General features: G+C 43.1%; 1 protein-coding gene across 6 annotated transcripts in view; it reads left to right on the plus strand.

The window, feature by feature from the left end:
- The window catches only part of LOC148040617 (uncharacterized), a 46,006-nt gene that overhangs the window by 15,445 nt on the left and 9,089 nt on the right, over positions 1–21,472 (plus strand). For all 6 annotated transcript variants that reach the window (XR_015695043.1, XM_087701300.1, XM_087701302.1 and 3 more), the window contains exon 3: positions 19,553–19,679. Coding sequence is in view for 5 of the 6 variants with exons in the window: in XM_087701300.1 (XP_087557426.1) it covers positions 19,553–19,679 (127 nt within the window). In the remaining variant the exon portion in view is untranslated. The remainder of the gene's footprint in view (positions 1–19,552; positions 19,680–21,472) is intronic.

A 21,472-nucleotide genomic window follows, 5' to 3' on the forward strand; every position in this document is an offset into this window, starting at 1 on the left:
GACTTTGTCCCAGAGCCCCGGAGATTTGGAGGAGAGCTCTTAGGATAGTATTCCATGGTACATTAGAGTCCATGGTGGCAACATGGGGGGCTCTAGCTTGGGTCATAGACAGAGGTCCAACTTGCGGCTATGAGGACACTCAGAGGAGCATTTCTTTTCTCATCATTGGATAGCATTTGAGCAGGATCCCTACCCTAGACTACTCACAGACACAGTGGACTTAGGGACTTTGTCACAGATGGGAGTTGATTTCCAATATTATAGCTTGGTACATATAGACTGCAAAATGTAGCCAGGTCATTGATCTTTAAGATATACCCACTGGGGAGCATTTGTTGACAATTTGGACAGAGATAGTCCACACTCTCCGTGGGAGATGGGAGAGGATGTTAGGGCAGCTTTGAGAGGATGAGGAAGAAAAGAGAGGCTTTCGTGTGGATTTGGGATTCAAACACCTTCTTTCATACTGCCCCTCAGATGGTCTGGCACTTTAGCCCACCAGATTGGTTGTTCACACAACCACTGTATCTTTGATGTACCTAGTTACTCTTCACAGAGTTCCTTGTGCGTTGTATTTATCTCAAGGATTTTTCTTCGAGGTGTTATTAGTAGAATTTTCTTTTCTTGGAAAAAAAAAGAATGTTTTGGTTGATACATTGTCATGTAAGCCACAAATTTCAGCTATCAATATGATTTATCATACTAAGTTGGATGCCATGAAAGAGCAACATGCTGCTGATTCGGACTTTGCTAATGTTTATGATGAGCTTTGCAATAGCCAAATGCATGAGCACTTTGTGCTTAGAGATGGATTTTTGATTATGCATAGACGACTGTATATCACGAAGTAGTTGAAGCATAGATTTATCATTGAAAGTCATGCTTCTCCATATGTAGGATACAGAGGCATTGATGCCATTATCAAGGTAGTGGAGCATTTCTTTTATTGGCTAGCTTTGAGGCATGATGTGGAGCAATTTGTTAAGATATGTATCATATGTTAGAAGGTAAAGCATGGTAGGCAAAAGATGCTAGGCTTGTTGCAGCCCTTGCCTACTCTAGAGAGGCCTTGGTAGAGCCTATGGGCTTAATTTTTGAGCTTCCTAGGACACATATAGGGAATGATGGGATATGGACTATCACTTGCAGGTCTAGCAAACATGAACATTTCATTCTGGTGAGGAAGAAAATAAAGGTTGATCTTATGGTTTGATTGTTTTTGTAGCATATCTTTAAGTATCATGGTATGCCAAAGTCGATCATCAGTGATTCAGACACTCGAATGACCAATTTATTTTGGAAGGGGTTGTTTGAGAATATGGGTACCACGCTGAAATTATCATCATCCTTCTATTTGTAGATAGATGGTCAGTTTGAGGAAGCAAATTCTAGAGTGTTGGATCTTTCGAGGTGCTATGTTTTAGACCACAAGACACAATGGGAGTAGTACTTGCTATTGGTTGAGTTTGCTTACAACAACACAATGCATAGTTCCAATAGCAAAGCTCCATTTAAGGTGCTTGAGGGTGGCAAGAAGGTACCTATCTTGCAGACTAAGAATAAGATCTTTTAGGCCGATCGTTGTATGGAAAACTTAGAGGCAGCCTATGTAAATATAAAGTATGTACTTCAGAGATCATAGGAAAAGCAAAAGGCAGCTGACCGCCACAGATGTGCTTTGCAGTTTACAGAGGGTGATTATGTATTGTTGCGTTTTAAAAAGGCAAGGCTGAAAAAGATGAAAGAAAGAGAGGGATTGTATCCAAAGTTGAGTATGAGATACTATGGGTTCTTTCAAGAGTTGGAAAAGATCAACGACATGGCATATCAGCTGAAATTACCTTCATATTTGTGAATATACAATGCCTTTCATGTTAATTTGTTGAGGCCTTTTCATGATGATGTGCTAGAGGATATGTCTGTAGAAATTCAGCCTGAGGTTGAGGAGCTGGATGAGATCTTGGTACTTGAGTAGATCTTGGCACATAAGGAAAGAAAGGTCAGAGGTAAAGTTTCTAGAAGATATTTGGTAAAGTTTTAGAGTTATTCACGGATGGAAGAGGATGACTTGACAGATCATCCTCAGTTGCTGCAGCTTTACCTAGATGCCTTTCAGTTAAAGCTGATTTCAATTCGAGCTCAATTAGGTTCAGTAGAGCAGGGGTCCAGAGTATTGCTTGATGCTCAAGGGGGAGGTAGCACTTCCATTCCTCCAGTTGTGGACAACTCTCGTATGTAGTGGATCTCGGATATACTCAACATGCATTTAAGGTACTATGCTCACAATATGTCTACTATGGGGTCACTACTCAGTGTACTAGTCATTGTGAGATGTATGTAGATAAGTATGGTTGTTACTGTGGTTTTGGGATTATACTTTTGCATCAGTTTGGAATCAATTCACGATCACTTGGGCATGAGCTTTTGCCTCAGTTTTGAGATAAAATTCTGATAAGTTTCAGCTCGATTTTTGATCAAATTGAGAACCGTTTATGGTTACTTTTGGAATCAATTTTGCATCAGTTTTTGCAATTAGTTTGTGATTAGTTTAGGGTCACATTTGTAGTAGTTTGTGATCAGTTCTCAGATCAGCAAAAGCGATCAGTTTATGATTGGTTTATACTCAATTTTCAATGGTTTACAACAAGTTTCATGGACAGCTGCATGTTAGTAAATGCCATTGATAGTTTCAGCCATGGTTTATACTGAGAATATGCTTTACTATGGTTCTGAAGTCAGAACAGTTAAGAAACACTTGTTATGGATGCATCTCATGGGTTTCTAGCAATAGTCTTGGATTGTCTCTTAGTATTATCAGATGTTTATGTTGGCTGGAGATTTTCAGCAAGGTTTGGAGCATATGGTATGGTTAGGTAATAGTGGCCAATGTTGTGACTGTGATGCCTTATGGAAGTTCTACTACAATATGCTTTTCCTTTGGCACAATGCAATGCAATTGAGGAGAAGTGCAAGGATTTCGAGGGGGAGGTTTGTCACGGGGATGTGAAATTTTGAGATGCTTTAATCTTGTTGATAACATTTGATTAAGTTATTAATCAAATGTGCAAGGTTGTTTAGCACATGTGATGGACATGGCAGTTATTTCATGGTACCAGGCCAAGGACCTCGAGGATGCATTGGGTGTCAAAGGTATTGTTTAGCACATGTGATGCACATGGTAGTTATTTCATGGTACTAGGCTAAGGACCCTGAGGACGCAGTGGGTGTCAAAGGTAAAAGTTGTGTTAAGTTATGCCAACTGTGTTTTGGTGGTCAGTTGGTGTTAGTTTTGACCCTAGGATAGTTGTTTGGCCAATAAGTGCTAGTGATGACATTAGGGACTAGTATTAATTAATTAATTAACACCAGTCTAAGGGTCAATAGAGGTTGGGGACCACTCTAGGTTGCAAATGGCTTGGCCAATTTAATTATGGATGGGCACATGTAGAAGGATTGAATTAATATTTAGGATTATTTAATTCTGAAAATTAATGAAATGGTTGGATAATGCTAAGATTGGGTTTAGAAGGTACCACTAGGCAAAATTGCCCATGCAAATTGAGAAAATGTTTTTGGGGGGACTGGATCTCAACCATTCAGTTAGTTTTATAGCCTAGGGGAGAGAGAGAGGGTGTGCTAGTCCATTTTTTGATGAGAGAAGAGCAATTTGTTGTAGAAGACAGCCATTTGGGAGCCTTAGCAGGTAGGGAACATCAGGGAGACACATTCCGGGGGGCTGTCAATAGCATTGCTAATTAGGTGACACAATTTTAGAGGTGCTTGGTAGTAGGTAATTGTATTCAATGTAGGCTAGAGCAAGTAGATTTAGGGTTTTCTTGCGAAGAAAATCAGATTTTTGTCTCTTCTTAGCTTTCTTTGACCTTGTCCAACCCATTCTTAGGAGATTTCAGCATTTCTAAACCATTTGACCAAATTTGGTGTACAATAGAGGGATCTTTGCTGTAAACCCTAAATTTCTGTAAAAATTAGGATTTTGCAGCCATCTCGAGATCCGTGCCAATAGGAGAAGGCATCATATATTGAATTCAGTACATGAAATTTGTGTAATGCCATCCATTGTAAATTTGGGGCAGCATTTGGCTAGTTGGGGTTCAATTAGAGCAAGTTTTGGGTGAAAATCAATAGGAAAATTGCCCAATTTGTTTGTTGATTGTTGGACCAGCAAGGGGCTTTTGGATTAGCTAAGGAGATTGTGGAATCTTGGCTTGTAATACATCCATTGGCAATTGAAGCTAAAGAAATACTAAAAGGGGCAATAGTTTTGGGGCCAATAAGGTGTTCAATGTCCAAGTTTATTAAGGTAAATTGCGCATTTCAATTTATGTTCATTTGCTGATTGTTGTAATTAAGTGCTTGATCAAGGAATTGCTACCCTATTCGAGAACGAAGGCTAGTTTCACTTATCATCAGGGGGTGTGTGCATGCATGAATCCCAAAAGACTCTGAAGTGGGAAATGACAAGCCAAGTGGGACAAGAAGGCTAATTCCAAGGATGAGAAGAAGAAGAAGCCCAAGTGCCTACACTATGGGAAGGGCACTCATCTTGAGGAGAACTGCTAGTAGAGGCATTGCCATTTGAAGCCTAAGGATTCGAAGGCCACACTTGCTACCACAGAGTCTGTTTTCATACACTTATTTTGAGGTGGAGGGTATGACCCCTGCTTCTTCTTTAGAGAAGAAGCCTTGGCTTGTGGATAGTGGGGCCTTTTCCCACATGACTTATTGCTAGGATTGGCTTCAGGACATGAGATCTAGAGGGGGATCCGTCACCATTGGTGACAACTCTTCAGTCCCCGTGCTTGGAGTGGGGACCATTTCCTTGTTGCGCGATAGACATTCTTCTTCAGCCAAAGTCCTCTATCTACTAGATTTGAGCTTTAACCTTCTATCTGTTTACGGTCTTACACAACTAGGTACCAGAGTCATCTTTACCGAAGATGTAGTTACGATGTAGGATGCATCTTCAAGCGCTGCTCTTTGGATAGATACATAGGAGGGTCGACTCTACACACTCACAACCCTTGTTGCGCATTCTTCACATGAGCTTGGACTGCTTTGGCATGCTTGTCATGGGCATTTGAATCTTGATGCTATTCAGTAGGGATCTGAGAGGGGGTGTTAGCTTGCCACTTTTTTAGTTTTGTCAGTTTGTCATCTCCTAGTTGTGAGCTCTTGCCAGAGTTTGATAGAGACATGGGAGTTCTAGCATTTTAATGTTCATTTCTGGAGTTTTGTGAGTATTTTTTGCATTTCCTAGCTTGTGCCACCTTGTCAGACATTGTCTTGTTGTCCCTCTGGATTTTTCTGCCATGCCAGCTGATTTTTCTGGCATTTTTATATGCTGCCAATTGGATTAAATGCAGTCGGACAGCTTGCAACTGGTCGATCAGCATCAGATAGGTCGGTTTGGCACACTTTCTGTTATTTATAGTAGACATTCTGGCTGGGGCAGATCATCTTTTGCAGAATGGTCCTCCAACTTTTGGGATACTCCGTCTTCAATGATGCTGCTGCCATCATCATTTCCAGCTAGATCTGGCGCTCCTCATTGATGCCTCGGGCTGCATGCAGGGACTGATCAGTCCTGTTCTTATTCAACATTTATTTCAGTCAGTGCAGATTTCTTTCTTCCTTCATCTTCACGTTTTCTTCTCTTTGTGTTCGAGTTCCTTTTGCTGTTGTGCACTCTCACTGACTCCCCCTCTGATGGCTCAATCCCCCCAGAGGAAACTTGAGGAAATCAGGAAGGGGTAGAAATACTCGATGACGAAGGAAATGATGGAGGAGCCGTCAAGGGTGGAAGGGGAGAAGGTGAGGGAGTAGGGGAAGGATGGGAAGGAGTCACAGATGAAGAAGGGGTGCAAAAGGGTAACTTGGAAGAAAGGGGAGGGGCTAATGTTGGGGGGTTGAGTTGAGGACGAAGAACCACCTATAATGGAAGAGCTATCAATTGGATCTTTGGAGGCCGTAGCCTCATCAAAGATTACATCTCTGCTCACCTTGATCGTTCGAGTCTTCGGGTCGTAGAGCCGATAGCCCTTCATGGTTGTATTGTAACCAATGAAGATAAGCTTCCTGGACTTGGAGTCGAGTTTTCTCCTTCTTTTCTTCTTGTCCACATGGACGTATGCCTCACATCAAAAGATGGGGAAGTGGGAAATTGAAGGCTTCTTCCTAAAGAAAGCTTGCTAGGGAGTCACATCCTTCAATGCCAAAGTAGGTGATTTGTTGTGGATGTGTACCGCAGTAGCCACTGCCTCACTCCCTAAGGAATGGGGAAGACTCTTGTGCTTCAATATTGATCGGGCCATTTCAAACATGGTCCGATTGGCTCACTGCATCACACCATTTTTGGATGGTGTGTTCGGATGGGAATATTCTATCCGAATGCTGTGATCCTTGTAAAACTTAGAAAATAGGTTAGAACAAAACTTGCCGCCGTGGTTTGCTCAGACACTACAAACTTTAAAAGAGGTTTGCTTCTCCGCAAACACCTTCCACTTGCAGAAGTGGGAGTATGTCGCGCTCTTGTACTCCAAGAAAGAAATAGGGCCACACATAATGACTAAAGTCAACAATTAGCATAAGGTACTTGGCCTTCCCAAGAGAGGCTGTGCCCATAGGTCCGTAAAGATCGGTATGTACCAACTCAAGGGGTGTAAAAGCCCTCTAAGTAGAAACCTAGGGATGAGGTTGCCTATGCTGCTTACCCCTTAAGCAACTAGGGCAAAGAGTGTGTACGGAAGGGAAATTTGAAAGTCCCTCCATCATCTTTCTCCTAGAAGCCCACTGAATAGCATCAAGATTCAAATGCCCATAATGAGTATATGCCAAAGTGGTCCAGGCTTGTGGGAAGATTGTGCAGCAAGGGTTGTGAAGGTGTAGTCCACCCTCTTGTGTACTTGTCCAAAGAGCAACTCCTGAAGATACATCCTCCACTGTGACTGCATCCTTGGTAAAGATGACTCAGGCACCTAGCTATGCAAGATTGTAAATAGACAAGACGTTTAAAACCCCAATCTCGTATATAGAGAACCGTGGCCAAAGAAGAATGCTGATCAGGCAATAAAGGAATGGTCCCCACTCCATGCACAGGGACGGAAGAGTTGTAACCAATGGTGGCAGATCCCCTTTTGGATCTTATGTCCTGAAGCTAATCTTGGAAATAAGTCATGTGGGAAGAGGCCCCACTATCCATGAGCCAAGTCTTCTCAGAAGAAGAAGAAACAAGTGTCGTATCCTCCACCTCAAACAAGTGTACAAAGATAGACTCAGTGGTAATATGTGTGTCCTTTGAATCCTTGGACACCTCCTTGGGCTTCAAAGGGGGGTACTTTTGCCAACACTTCTCAAGATGAGTGCCCTTCCCATAGTGTGGGCACTTGGGCTGCTTCTTCTCATCCTTCTTCTCCTCTTATGGTCGAGCTGTAGGCTTCTCCTTTTTCTTCCCGCCTCTTGAACCAACTGTAAAGGCCTTCGTAGATCTAGATCCACTACTGCCTACCTCTTTGAGATGCTCGATGCTCCAAGAGAAGTAGTGAAAGCTCCTTCCAAAGAAGCGTATCTAGGGTCCTCAATGTGAGAAGGCTGGTGTAGAAAACATCGTGTCTAGGAGATGATAGCGGAGTCAGTAGAATCACAGCCATATTGTTTGAAGATATCATTTTCTCAAGGGATGCAAGCTCATCTTGCATATCCTGGAGTTTGTTTATGTGATTCTTCATAGAACGAGAGTCATCAACACTGGTATCCAAAGCTTCTTCTCCAAGGAGATCTTGGGGGCAAATGTCTTCTGATGGTAAAGAGATGCAAGCTTCTTCCACACTTCGATTGTAGTCTTCAGTCTACAAATATGAACCGAGACAAAATCTTATAAATTTCATAAAGAGAAAGGATCAAGCTTGAGAGATGAGCCAATCCCAGAGGGTTGCATGATCCATCAATGTCCCATGTGTGGAATCTTCCACGGGCTGATAAATAGGGGGAGAGAGAAACTTCCAAAGTGGAAGGTGTCAAGAATGCACTCCACCTTACACGACCATAGAGAATAGTTAAAGCCATCCAATTTGTCCTCTTTGGGCAAAGAAGGAAGCACATATGCCTGTATAGTGGGTGCCATGTAAGGCATCTTCAAGCCGGTAGACCAAGCGTCATATGAAATATGAAGAGAGGGAGTAGGGGAGGCTTGCTTCGAACAGGGAGTCTTGATAGGGGATTCAGATGATAGATCTCTGATAATCTCGCTGTGTCTTAGAGAAATGATTAGAGACCTCACTCTCTGAGTCATCAGAGTTGAAAAACTGGTGATGAGACATCTTCGAGAACTTGCAAACACTCGAAAAAGCTGTGTTTCGTGTCAACAACACAGAAATGGAAGGAAGTCAGCTGCAGTCGAGGTGTAGATGTGCCGGTTGCACAATAAATGCTGTCACTTGCTATCAGATGATGTCGCCTATAGTTAAAGACAGTTGCTTGGCAAGAAAGTTGTCGATTGGAAGAAAAAACCTTGCATTTGACAGTAAGATGCTGTCGCTTGATGAAATTAGCTGTCACCCGGGCAGAAGATGATGTCGCCTCTTGCTAGATGCAATCGCAATCACCAGGGAAAGTTGTGTTTGCAGCAAACACAGGAATTTGGACCTGTGTTATGGGGCTGGGAGTCCTCAATGGAAGAAGGAACATGAACACAGTGAGAAGGGAAGAGAGAGACAACATGAAGAAGAAAGAAATCGGCACTGATTGAGAATGAATGCGGAATATAAAGGGAGGACTGATCAGTCCCTGCATGCAGCCCACATGGCAGCACTGGAGACGGAGAGTGTTGAAGCCGGAAAGTGCACAACCTGCAGAAGATGAGTGAATCCTGCCCCAGCCAGTAACTGTTATAAATAGCAGAAAATTGCTGAAACTGACTGACCTGTCCACATGGCCAAAACTGGCCGAATCACTGCATTTAATGTAGTTTGACTGCATTTAATGCAGTCGCAGGCTGCTGACGTGGCAGAAAATGCTGAGAAAAATGCCAACTGATTGGACAATGTTAGGTAGATGACAATAGGCTGAAAAAAGCTGAAAATGAACGAGAAATGCACACTAAAACTATTAGAGCTCCCATGTCTTCGTCAGACTTTGACAGGAGCTCACAACCTAGAGATGATAGATTGGCATGGCTAAAACCGGCAAGCTAACAGAGAATAGGGTCAAAAAATGGAATCAATACTCCAAGGACACTACAAAAGGTATGGATAGTGAGTTATCGATTGTACGCGCTAGACCCCACTCTCCAGGTAGAAGCAGTCGTACTATAGGATGAGTATTTGAATCAATGACTGAGGTGAAGGGAGACTGCCTATAAATAGGCCAAAAATAATGCCAAGAAATGACCAATTTGTGAGTTTAAAATACCTTTAGCATAAAAATTGAAATGCACATAAATACACTCTGACATTTTTATGGAATGTACTTCTGGTAACACCTTTGAGATTATGGATAATTCATACAATAAAATATACAATCATATCATCGTAGTATATATAACAATCACCATCAGATGGGACCTTGGATACCTAGGTGGGTGATCAAGCCATCGCCAAGGTACCATAGAAAGACATTGATGTCGATGTCAATTGTACCAATCCTTGGCCATAGAAAGGAGCCATAGCTGAATAATGTGGGTATGGACGTACTAGGCATGGGCATGGTGATCACATGAGTAGTCCATGGAGGAGAGAGAGAGACATGTGGAGCAAAAGATGGAAATCCTTGTGTGGGAGTGACCATGGAGTATATGATGGCGTACCATAAGGAGAGGATGGAAATCCTTGCATCTGGAAGGTTGATGATTAGGGAGGTGAGTCACTAAGGGTGGTGAGGGAGATGCCCATCACAGCCATGCTAGGGTGAAAAGGTATGCTGTTAAAAGGGTAGCCCTAATGATGTATCATAGTGCAAAGAAGTAGTGAAGTGTGGGTAGGTAATATATGGTACGGAGAAAGAGAAAGTTCTAGGAGTGGAGATGGAGGATCCAACCTTGAGGATGTTGGATGTGTAAGTGGAGTGCAATCCAAGGTTTTGGAATGAAAAAGAGAGGAAATCTAGGTGTAGATCAAAAGAGGCTAAGATGGGAGGGATTTGAGAAGAGTGGTTCACATGCTGAAATGAAACAGAAGATGTAGATATACGTGATGAACGATGTTTGCTTGGAGAGCCCCCTCTATTAAAGTTTAGATATTGAAAATTGTTCAGATTCTTCACACCAAAAGGAGAAATAAGAGAGGGTTTTGATTCATATGACTCAAAGGGTTTGTATGAACTCAGTCTCACCAATTAGCCAGATGGAGTAGCAAAGCTAGTAGAAGGGTTGTAAGGTTGACTATACATGATGCACAAGTATGCTTCAAACTCCTCCTTTGTCAATCGATTGAAATATGGAACAGGAGAAGAAAAAGAAGGTGAAAGTGAAGGTGGGGTGTCATCTTCCTCGCTGAGTCCATAATACGTCCTCAAGGCCTCCGATGATGGAGAAGCTTGATAAGACATCATTGGACCTTGAGAAGAAGGTATCTGAGACATTATGAATTGGTTACGTGTCATTTGTGTACCTCGCACAAAACCAAGCCTCCATAATATTTGCAGGATACTCTTTACAAGAGCACTGGCTCTAATATCATGTGAATATATGCTAGGGTTTGCACTAAGGAAACATAGAAAGTATGACTACGACTGGAACACAAAGACTCAAACAACGACATGCAAAACTAAACGCAAAACACAAAACTCAAAAACTCAAAACTCAAAATGCAAAAACACAAACAGAGACAGAGAGAGAAGAGAACTTTGAAGTGAATGTATCAATGCAGTAAATGAATGTAAGAGTATACAGAATGCTAAGGGCAGTGCAGGGAGTGTTGGAGTATGACATCCACTAGAGATGGATCCCAAGTGCTAAGACCACCAGTTGGAGATGTAGGAGAGGGCAGGCAGCAAAACGTAGCATGTAGGAGTGTTCAGTGATGACAAAGACCTTTGGAGCAGTAGCGACAATAGGGCAACCAAGGCAGCACCAAAACACAGCAGTTCCGGTACGTGTTGATTAGGGCGGCAGCTGGAAATGGCTGAACGGGTGCTGAAGGCTGTCGTGGAGTCTATCCCGAGCAGTGGTAGTGAAGAACAGCAAGTTGCTTGGCAGCTGGTAGCAAACGCAAGGCAAACTATTGTAATGATGATCTAGACTACTGGCAGGTGATTAGGAACAGCAAAAGCAGCACTGGGAACCTCTAGAACAGCAGGGGGATGGGTGAAAACAATCCACTTAGGTCTGGATTGTGATTGCCTGCAGTTGATGATGGCTAGATAGTAGATGGTTAGTGGGTGGATGGCTGAAATTTGCATGTGAATGCAAGAAACCTACACAGAAGGACAAAGCTAAATGGTGGATAGCTTGTCTATTTATAGATGTAGAAGGATCCTTCCAAATTAGGGTTTTGCATGTGGGACACAGAAACTCTCTAGAATTGCTCCCCATTCAATAAAACTTTTGGTAATTTACTGTTTTGGAGCTGTTTTAAAGAGCTAATCAGCGGGTAATGAATTTTTAGCTCAACATGGAGCAATGGAAGCAAAGAGACACTGCTGATATAGACTGCAATGAACACAATGAATAGAAAAGAACATTGCAAGAAATCGGGAACTCAAAGAGAATAGGTTTGGGAAATCGAATATGTATATCAAGGCTCAAGAATAGTACAAAAGGTAAGGGCAGTGAGGCTTCGGCAATGTGTGCACCAGTCTCCCTCTCTCTAGTTGGAAGTAGTTGTGCTGTAGGTTATTTGAATCAATGACCAAGGAGGAGGGAAAGTGCCTATAAACATGCAAAAAATAATGTCAAGAAATGGCATGTTAGCCAACATAAAATGACTCTGGCATAAAAATTGAAATGCACTTAAATAGACTCTGAAGGCTGACACCCTATGGTATTCTGCTAACATCTCCTTGTCTCCAGCAAGGTGTAGTGTGCATGTACGAGATGGTAATGTGATGGAGGAGATGTTAGAGATTGTCATCCCTTGGATAGGCATTTTTCTTTGTTAGACTGTGTACATATGTATTTTATAGCCAAGCAGCCATTCGAGAGTGTTACAGCGTGCGGAGCAGGTTGAGATCAGAGTAATAGACACGCAGGTGCCACATCATCGTTGCCAAGGCAGATGCCACGTGGCAGTCTACAGTCGGATAGGTGCAGTCGGCCAGTACAGGTCGGATAGTCCTACACCAGTCAAATGCAGCCGACCTAGTCATTATTTCGTATTTCTTTTCTGCTATATATAGCAACTCTCTAGCACATTGTTCCACACTTGTATCTAACAGATTTCAGTCTGCTGGTGACGGAGACTGCATTCGGGGCTGACAAAGATCGAGGTCCTTGAGGTGGAGACATACGCAAATATTTTATCTGCACCCGTGTATAATTCTGCATCCTTATATAGCATTCTTCACTGCAAATGTTCTGCATTTCACTGTCTCTTTCTCTCTATTTTTTTTTCGTAAATGTCTCTTTCTCTCTCTCTCTCCTCTCTGTGTTCACTCTTTGTTACGGTCATTCCCTTCCATATTGCTTCACTCTGACATGCTATCAGAGCCTTGAAGGACTAGGGTGGACCTATCTGAAGAGGAGTTTTCAGCGTGACACAAGGCTGCGTTTTCAGTGTTCAAGTGTGAGCAGGTGGGCTGTGCATTAGAATAAGGCTGAGGTGAGTGTGGGCATGCGAGAAAAGAGATGATTTGCTGAAGTTGTTGTTTTTTTTTGTTGTTAGAGAAGGAAGAAAGCTGCGTTTTTGGCCTTCAAGTGCAGATTTTACCTTTTCATTGCCTCCGGTGGCTATAGAAGGTTCAGGGTGTGGAGACAAGAGCCTTAGCTGGCTGCGTTTTCATAGTCAGAGAGGGTTTCTTTTGCGTTTGTGCAGGCATTGCACGTGAAGATCTCTACAGAGACTCACATGGAGTTTTAGGTGATCATGGACCGGAAGGTGCCTGTTTTACCGGCTCTTCCATCAGATCAAAAGCTCGATAGCGACAATTATCGCATTTGGCGTATGATGATGTTGGTCATGTTGGAGTCTTACGATTTGGCAGAGCTATAGAGACTGACATGGAGTTCCAGGCGATCATGAACCGGAGGGTGTCTATCTTACTGGCTCTTCCATCAGATCAAAAGCTCGATAGCGACAATTACCGCATCTGGCGTGTGATGATGTTGGCCATGTTGGAGTCTTACGATTTGGCGGAGCTTGTGATGGAGGGGATTAACTGGCCCTTGGTGAGAGATGAGTCCAAACTCTCTTCAAATGCTCGTGCGGAGTTGACCAAGGCCCAATCTCATTAGGACAAGCTGAATGGCAGGATTCGTTCTTTTCTTTTTCTATCTTGTACAATAGTCGTGATAGCCCATATAGAGCACTTGACGATGGCTCGGGAGATATGGTTGGAGCTTGACCAGATGTACAATCGGATGACCCTTATGAAGAGGATTTCTTTGGAGGTGCAGATGTGGATCTTGTTCGTGAATAAGTCTTCTTGGCTTCGGAAATACATCAATAAGCTTCGGCAGCTTCAGATGCAAGTTCAAAATGCGGGGGAGCGCATTTTCTCCAAAGACATGGCAATCACCTTATTGTTCCAGTTGCTGCCCCGATTCGGTATCTTTTATTATGCTCTTATTGCTTCAAGGCGGAAGTTGACTCTTCGTTGGGAAGAGTTAGTTCCTATGGTCTTGGATCAAGAGGAACAATTGAAGGGACAGAATGCTTCCAAATCGGAGGCATTGATTAGTCAAGCCTCTTAGAAGAAGGGGAAGGACCAAAAGAAGAAGAAGGAGGACAACAAATCTAAGAAGGACAAAGAGGAAGAATCGACATACCATATTTGTGGTAAGACCGGCTATTGGAAGGACTACCCCGACAAGGACACCAAGCAAAAGGACACGAAGGATTTTGAAGCGGTGGCCGCATCCTCATCAACTGCTTTTGTACACTTAGCGGTCATTGAGGACTCTTCACTGATGACTTCTGATGCTGCGATGACAGCTCCCTAGGCTCGAGAGTGGATCGTGGACAGTGGTGCCTCATGGCACTATGACTCCTTCGATAGTTGGTGTTGCCCATTTACAACCCTCGTGTGGGCAGATTTTCATAGGAGACAACTCTTATGTGTCTATTGCTGCAAGGGGTGAGATGCAGTTGATTCCAGATGGACGTGGTGGTACCCATGCTTCCTAGGTGTTGCATGTGCCAGGTTTAGGGTATCATTTGCTTTCGGTACATAAGATTTGTTCTCTTGGTCTCTTGGTGAAGTTTGACAGTGATGTTATTAGAGCCCTTGATCGTGGATCGAGGAAGGCTCTCTTTTCAGGGTATGAGGACAATGACATCTACAAATTGAAGTCTTTTTGTGCTCTTACCTCTTAGACACAGTTTAAGCTATGGCATGCTCGGTTTGGCCACCTGAACTATGAGTATCTTTAGAAGGCGTCGCAAGGATCGCTTGTTCGAGGTTTGCCAGCCATAGTGGTGAGCCAGCAGCTATGCGTCTCCTGCATTTGTGGGAAGCATCATAGGGATGCGATTCCCAACAAAGCTTCGAGGCGGTCTACTTCACCTATGGAGCTTGTATCTATGGATCTTTGTGGCGTGATGAGAAATGAGTCCTTGAAGGGGAGCTCCTACTTCATATTGATCGTAGATGACTGTAGCAGGATGACGTGGGTCTACTTCTTGGCGCTGAAGTTGGAGGCTTTCTCCCACTTCAAGGATTGGCTTCTCTTCGAGGAGAACCGATTGAGCCAAAGATTGAAGACCTTGCAATCAGACAAGAATGGTGAATTTGTTTCTAATGAGTTTACTAGTTTTTTTACAGATAGAGGCATTTACCAAGAGTTTGCTAATACCAATACTCCTCAAGAGAATGGCATTTTGGAGCGAAAGAACCCAAGTGTGATCAAGATGGCACACACCACGATGGAGCACCGACAGACACCTCAGTTTTTGTGGGCCGAGGCAGTGGCTACGGTAGTCCACATCCTAAATCCATCCCCCACTTCGGCCGTTGACAGTATGACACCTTTTTGAGGCTTACTTTGGGACTAAGCATAATGTCTCTTATTTTAGGATCTTTGGGTGTAACGCCTATGTGCATATCCCGAAGACACAACGTGACAAATTTGAGGCGGCTTCCCGACAACAAGTATTTGTTGGCTACAGCTTCTAGTCCCAAGGTTATCGCTTGTATGATCCCGTGAAGTGGGATGTCTACACGAGCCGAGATGTGCAGTTCGTGGAAGTTCCGGCCACAGAAGGAAGTGAGGATCATCTCGTACTTGGAGATCCAGGGGAGAGTTGGGCTCCCGAGACAATTCCTGGAACGACACTTGGTTCCTTGTGCCTCATCCCTCTCATAAAAAGGTGATTGGTGTCAAATGGGTTTTCAAGACCAAGTACCATAGTGATGGCTCTTTGGACAAGCACAAGGCTTGCCTTGTTGCTAAAGGTTTTGCATAGCGCCCAGGTGTTGACTTCCATGATACTTTTGTCCCCATAGCTCGCATGGTGACTATTCGTGTTGTTCTTGCTTTGGCTGGTCATAGACGATGGCCTGTTTTTCAATTGGATGTGAAGTCGGCCTTCTTGAATGGTGATTTGAAGGAGGAGATCTATGTAGAGTAGCCTCCTAGCTTTGGTTCCTCATATGGGAAGGTTTACAGGTTGAAGAAGGCCTTGTATGGCCTGAAGCAGGCTCCACGTGCTTGGAACGAGAAGATTAATTCGTTTCTTTAGGCCAAGTTGGGATATTGACACTTTAGGGCCAATCCTTAGCTCTATGTGCACACTTCCGAGGGTGGCCGTGTGTTGTTTGTTTTGTATGTTGATGACTTGATTGTTACAGGTGATTATACCCAAAAGGTCGAAGAGATGAAGTCAGCCCTACATCAAAAGTTTGAGATGACGGATTTAGGACTTCTCCATTTCTTTTTGGGCCATGAGATTTATCAGTCTCAGAGGGGGATTTTCATCTCTCAGCAGAGATATGTACAGGAGCTCTTGGTGACCTTTAAGATGGCGGTCCATTTCTACTCCTATGGATCCGAACTAGAAGGCCACTTCACACGCAGATTCTCCTTTAGCGGATGCTACTCGGTATCGTCAGCTGATTGGATCCTTGATTTTGCTCCTCAACACACCGGTTGATCTATGTTTTGTTGTAGGTCTTTTGACTAGGTTCATGAGTGCACCCAAGCTGGAGCATTGGTTGGCTGCTTAGAGGATACTATGGTATCTGTAGGGGACCTCTGACTTAGGGATTCATTATCCAATAGGTACAAGTGCTTTAGCTCTTGTTCTTGCAGGTTGGAGTGATTCGGACTAGAAGGCCACTTCACACGCAGATTCTCCTTTGGCGGATGCTACTCGGTATCGTCAGCTGATTGGATCCTTGATTTTGCTCCTCAACACACCGGTTGATCTATGTTTTGTTGTAGGTATTTTGACTAGGTTCATGAGTGCACCCAAGCAGGAGCATTGGTTGGCTGCTTAGAGGATACTATGGTATCTGTAGGGGACCTCTGACTTAGGGATTCATTATCCAACAGGTACAAGTGCTTTAGCTCTTGTTCTTGCAGGTTGGAGTGATTCGGATTGGGCTGGCGATGTGGACCACCAGCAGTCTACTACAGGCTATTGTTTTACCTTGGGTGCAGGTGTTATCTCTTGGAGTAGCAAGAAGCAACCCACAGTAGCCCTATCTTCTACTGAGGCGGACTATCGGGCCGCGTCTTCCACCACATGTGAGGTTGTGTGGCTTAGAAGATTGTTGGAGGAGCTTGGCTGCCTCCAGACTCGTCCTACTCTTCTACGGTGCGACAATGAGAGTTGCATTGCCTTGGCACGGAATCGTGTTTTCCATGCCCGGATGAAGCGCATAGAGATCTAGTAGTACTTCATCAGGGAGAAGCTTCTGGATGCGACTTTAGATGTGGAGTATTGCAAGACGGAGGATAATCTTGAAGATTTGTTCACGAAGGCGCTTCCCCAGGCTCTTCTTCGGAGACATGCTAGATCCCTCAGCCTTATGTCCTGTCTAGGATCTGAGAGGGGGTGTTAGAGATTGTCATCCCTTGGACAGGCATTTTCCTCAGTTAGGCTGTGTACATATGTATTTTGCAGCCAGGCAGCCATTCGAGTGTTACAATGTGCGGAGTAGGTTGAGGTCAGAGCAGCAGACACGTAGGTGCCACATCAGCAGCCACGTCATTGCTGCCAGGGCAGATGCCATGTGGCAGAGTCTGCAATTGGACAGGTGCAGTCGGCCAGTACAGGTCGGACAGTTCTGCACCAGTGGGCTGCATTTAATGCAGCCGACCTGGTCATTAGTTGGTATTTCTTTTCTGCTATATATAGCAGCTCTCCAGCACATTGTTCCACACTTGTATCTGACAGATTTCAGTCTGCAGGTGATGGAGACTGCACTTGGGGCTTACAGAGATCGAGGTCCTCAAGGTGGAGACACATGCAGATATTTTCTCTGCACCCGTGTATAATTCTGCATCCTTATACAGCATTCTTCACTGCAGATTTTCTGCGTTTCACTGTCTCTTTCTCTCTCTTCTCCCTTTGTTCACTCTTTCACGGTCATTTGCTTCTACATTGCTTCACTATTACAGGAGAGGGGTCGTACAAATAGGCCAAGATAATTGGAAATGAAGATCAGGTTGGCCAGCATTTAATGAGGCCATTAATGCAAGTGGGCTAGCCATAATTATGTTACTTGCTCAGAAATGAAATGCACTCAAATATGATGCCCATACAACCATGATATATACATTGCTAACAACGACAACTTACTGTCAGAGATTCCTTCACCATGAAGGATCACGTAAGGAAGATGGAGGAGACACTGGATGAGCTTGCATCCTTGGGTAAAGATGTTGCCTTTGAAGACCTTGCTGTGATTCTGTTGTCACATTTTCCACCATCAAAATATGATGTGTTTTGTACCAGTCTTCCCACCTTTAGAGTTCGGGGCACCATCTGATGGGGGGGAGTTAATCCCCATGGTTCCTGAGCAGGGTGCACAACATCAGGGAAGAGGATCAGGATTAGTGGAATCTTTACTAAATCCTTTTTTGGGCCATCCAGGATCTGGTCCACATATTCAACTTAGGAAGTGAGCCAAGGTCTTTACTCCATCTTTCCTGGCTGTTGGCTATGGGGCTTGGGAGCAGTTCTAACTTAGTGAAGGTAGCCACTTTTTTAATTCTTACAGTGATGTCTTTGTGTAGTCATATCATGGTTTTGGAGGCATTAAGGCTAATTTCATAATGTCTCACTGCTTATTTTCTCTCAGTTGCAACATTGGAGATAAAAAAGGTGGTTAGTTGTGATCTGGTCTTGATCATTGTTTGTAAGCACATGGCTTGTCGTCGTATTTTCATAACCTGATACATGGAGACAATCCTAGCATAGTTATACTGTTTTGTTTCATACAGACTAAGATACAGTTATGCTCAACACCCCCTTCCTCCCTTCCTTTTCCTCCTCTCTTATTCTCAGTCTCTTGTCTTTGCTGCAGAGTGAGTGACAGGAATAAGATGAGGAAGTGGCTCCGACTTTCCTGTCTCTATGTTGATACTGAATGAGCATGCTGCTTTGGTTGGACCTATTGTGGTAGAAGAATTGAGCACTGATTCTATCTGCAAATAATTGTTTCACTTGGTCACAAAACCAAAACCCCTCTATAAGCTGTTTCATAAGTATGCACCGTATTATGAGGCATAGGACCATAAATCTGACTTTCAGAGAGGGGATTCTTCTTGCATGCACATGTTTTTCAGGGTCCTGAATCCCTTGATCAGCCTCCATCTTAGAATGGCGTCTCTCTCCTGGTTCAAGTTTTATTGTGATTAGTGTAGAGCCCAAGGAATAACTTTTGGATCTCATTTCAAGAGTACCTATCTGATAAGCGGAAAGTGAATATGAATTTTTGGAAAAGGCAACAAAAACTTTACTGCTCTGCCGGTTTGTCATTTTTGTGTAGTTGATGGCTCATAATGTCATCTCTTGTTAGCTTGAGGCACTTGAATATTTGATGTCTGTGCTGGCTACCACATACGTATCTTATGTACCTGTAACATGATATCTGGCTTAACCTGATTGATGGATTTGTGAAGATCTATAAATCCTTCAAATCACTTAATATTAAGAGTCATAATCCTTATTGGCATTTCCCATGAAAAGTTAGCCTGAAGATTAAGATCTTTGTGCATCTCTGGATTGTAATGCAATGCTTCCATAAGGCTGATCCAATAGCTTCTCAATTTGTGGAGTCCTCAGATGTGCTTCTGCACATTTTTTTCATATTGTAGAAGTCTTACTTTATTAGTTAACAAGCGGATGATTAAAGTCAGACTTTTTCTAATGTAAACAACATTTTAGCTTTCTGACTGTTGTTAGATGGGTGGTAAATACAACTCCTTTTATTGCAGGTAAAGGAGATACAACAAGAATCTGTGGGTTACAAACCAGTAGAGGTTGCAAAGAGAAGTGTTTCTTCCAGTTTGGCTCAAAGGTTGAAAGAGTTAAGGGATTCAAACACCAAAACTGATCAGGAAGGTGCATTTCATATGATCTCCTCCTGCTTCACTTTTTGATCATCCTTGAACGATTGTATCTTCCTGCATTCTTGTGAGGATTTACAGTACATATTGTGTTCAGAATCCTTTTCTACTATTTCACTTACTAAAAGTTCTTATTGATATCTTACTTGTCTGGCCTTTTTATTGAAAGTATTCTTATTTTGATATCTTAAGAAAACCTGTTAGATTATGGTAGTGGTATGAGATTAGAAAGCTAGTTGACGATGATAGATCCTTGAGAATGCATATGCATCCAGTATGTTCCAATGTAGGCTTCATTTGATTTTGTCGATTGATATTGTTGACAAAAGTAAAGAGAGAATAATTGCACTAGACAAAATCAAACTAGTGGGGCACAATAATGTTTTATATGGTGGGCAGATGCTAGCTTCATTGGTATGGCCCATGGACATGAGGAGCCTATGATGTTCTATCAGATGTTTACACATGTGCAAGTCACATTTGCACGTTTCATTAAATTTTAATCAAATGCTAAGCAAAGCAATAAAATTTCACGTCCTTGTGAGAGACAATTCACTTGTCAGGGCGATAAAAGGTGACTTGGTGGCAATGGCTTTGAGTGGTAGCTGGCTCATGTGTAGTGCTCCATGGCAATGGATGTGAGGAAGATGAGCATGAGCGATAGCGATGGAGGTAAGTGGCTCTGATACCATTGTTGGCCTAAGTGTGCAGTAATTGTGCAATTAATTAATAGATAATGAAAGATGATGCAAGAATTAATCAATACACAATGGCACTCAATCACCAAATGAGAGGCAATTTGTCAAAGATTGAGAGACAGAGTACAACGCCCAAGGCAACCACAATGAAAAATACCATACTTACATACTAATGATGCAGAAAGCGCCTTTGTATATAGTAAAATCTAATCCTAAACGTCTTAACTGTCATAGAAAGCCCTAATTGAAACCCCAACCCTAGTGTCATTTAGTGTATAGGATACTAGGGACAACAAATGTGTTTAGTGATAGTTTAAATGCCTAGGAAGATTGGAACATGGATCTAAGGGCATCCACGTGAAGCCCATGAGATGGCCTAAAGTAGTATGTTGAGAATGTGGGAATTAACCATGAGGCAATCTCTTGAGGTCTCCAAATGGTGATGACCAACAAGGGGGAGATGATTATGATGTGCACTTCAAAGTACAATTGAGGACAAGAGTTGTTATCTTTACACAACTTGCACAAGATCCTTGGTTTGTGGAATTTTTGCATGCTTCAGTGAAGAAGAGCAAAAAGAAGAAATTGTCTTCCAAAGCTTCAGGATAGTATGTGGTGCCAAAAAGTGAGGTAGTTCCACATCAAGAAGCACCAACATAGTCTGCATCCGTAAAGCCAACAATAGATGTCTTCTGCTTCCCAAAGCAGATGCATAACTCCTTTGTGTCTTTGAGGTATCTCATAATACCTTTCACTGCATCCCAATGCTTCTTGCCAAGGGTTGCCGTGTATCTGCTAACCACTCCCACTGCAAAGGCAATGTCAGGATGTGTAGCCACCATAGTATACATCAAACTGCCAATAGCTGAAGCATATGGTATCTTGGCCATTTCAGCCTTCTCATCATCAGATGTAGGGCTGTCCTCTGCATTGAGTTTCACATATGGAGGCAATGAAAACCCAATTACTTTCCCCCCCTCCATATTGAAACGTTGCAAAACCTTGGAGATGTACTCCTGTTGAGATAGATAGAGTGATCCTTTTGACCTATCTCTGAGTATTCGCATGCCAAGAATGTGATTTACATCAC

The sequence above is a fragment of the Lygodium microphyllum genome, chromosome 2 (genome assembly GCF_053477565.2).
Source record: "Lygodium microphyllum isolate KBCC chromosome 2, Lygodium_microphyllum_v1.1.10, whole genome shotgun sequence".
Lineage (NCBI taxonomy): Eukaryota > Viridiplantae > Streptophyta > Polypodiopsida > Schizaeales > Lygodiaceae > Lygodium > Lygodium microphyllum.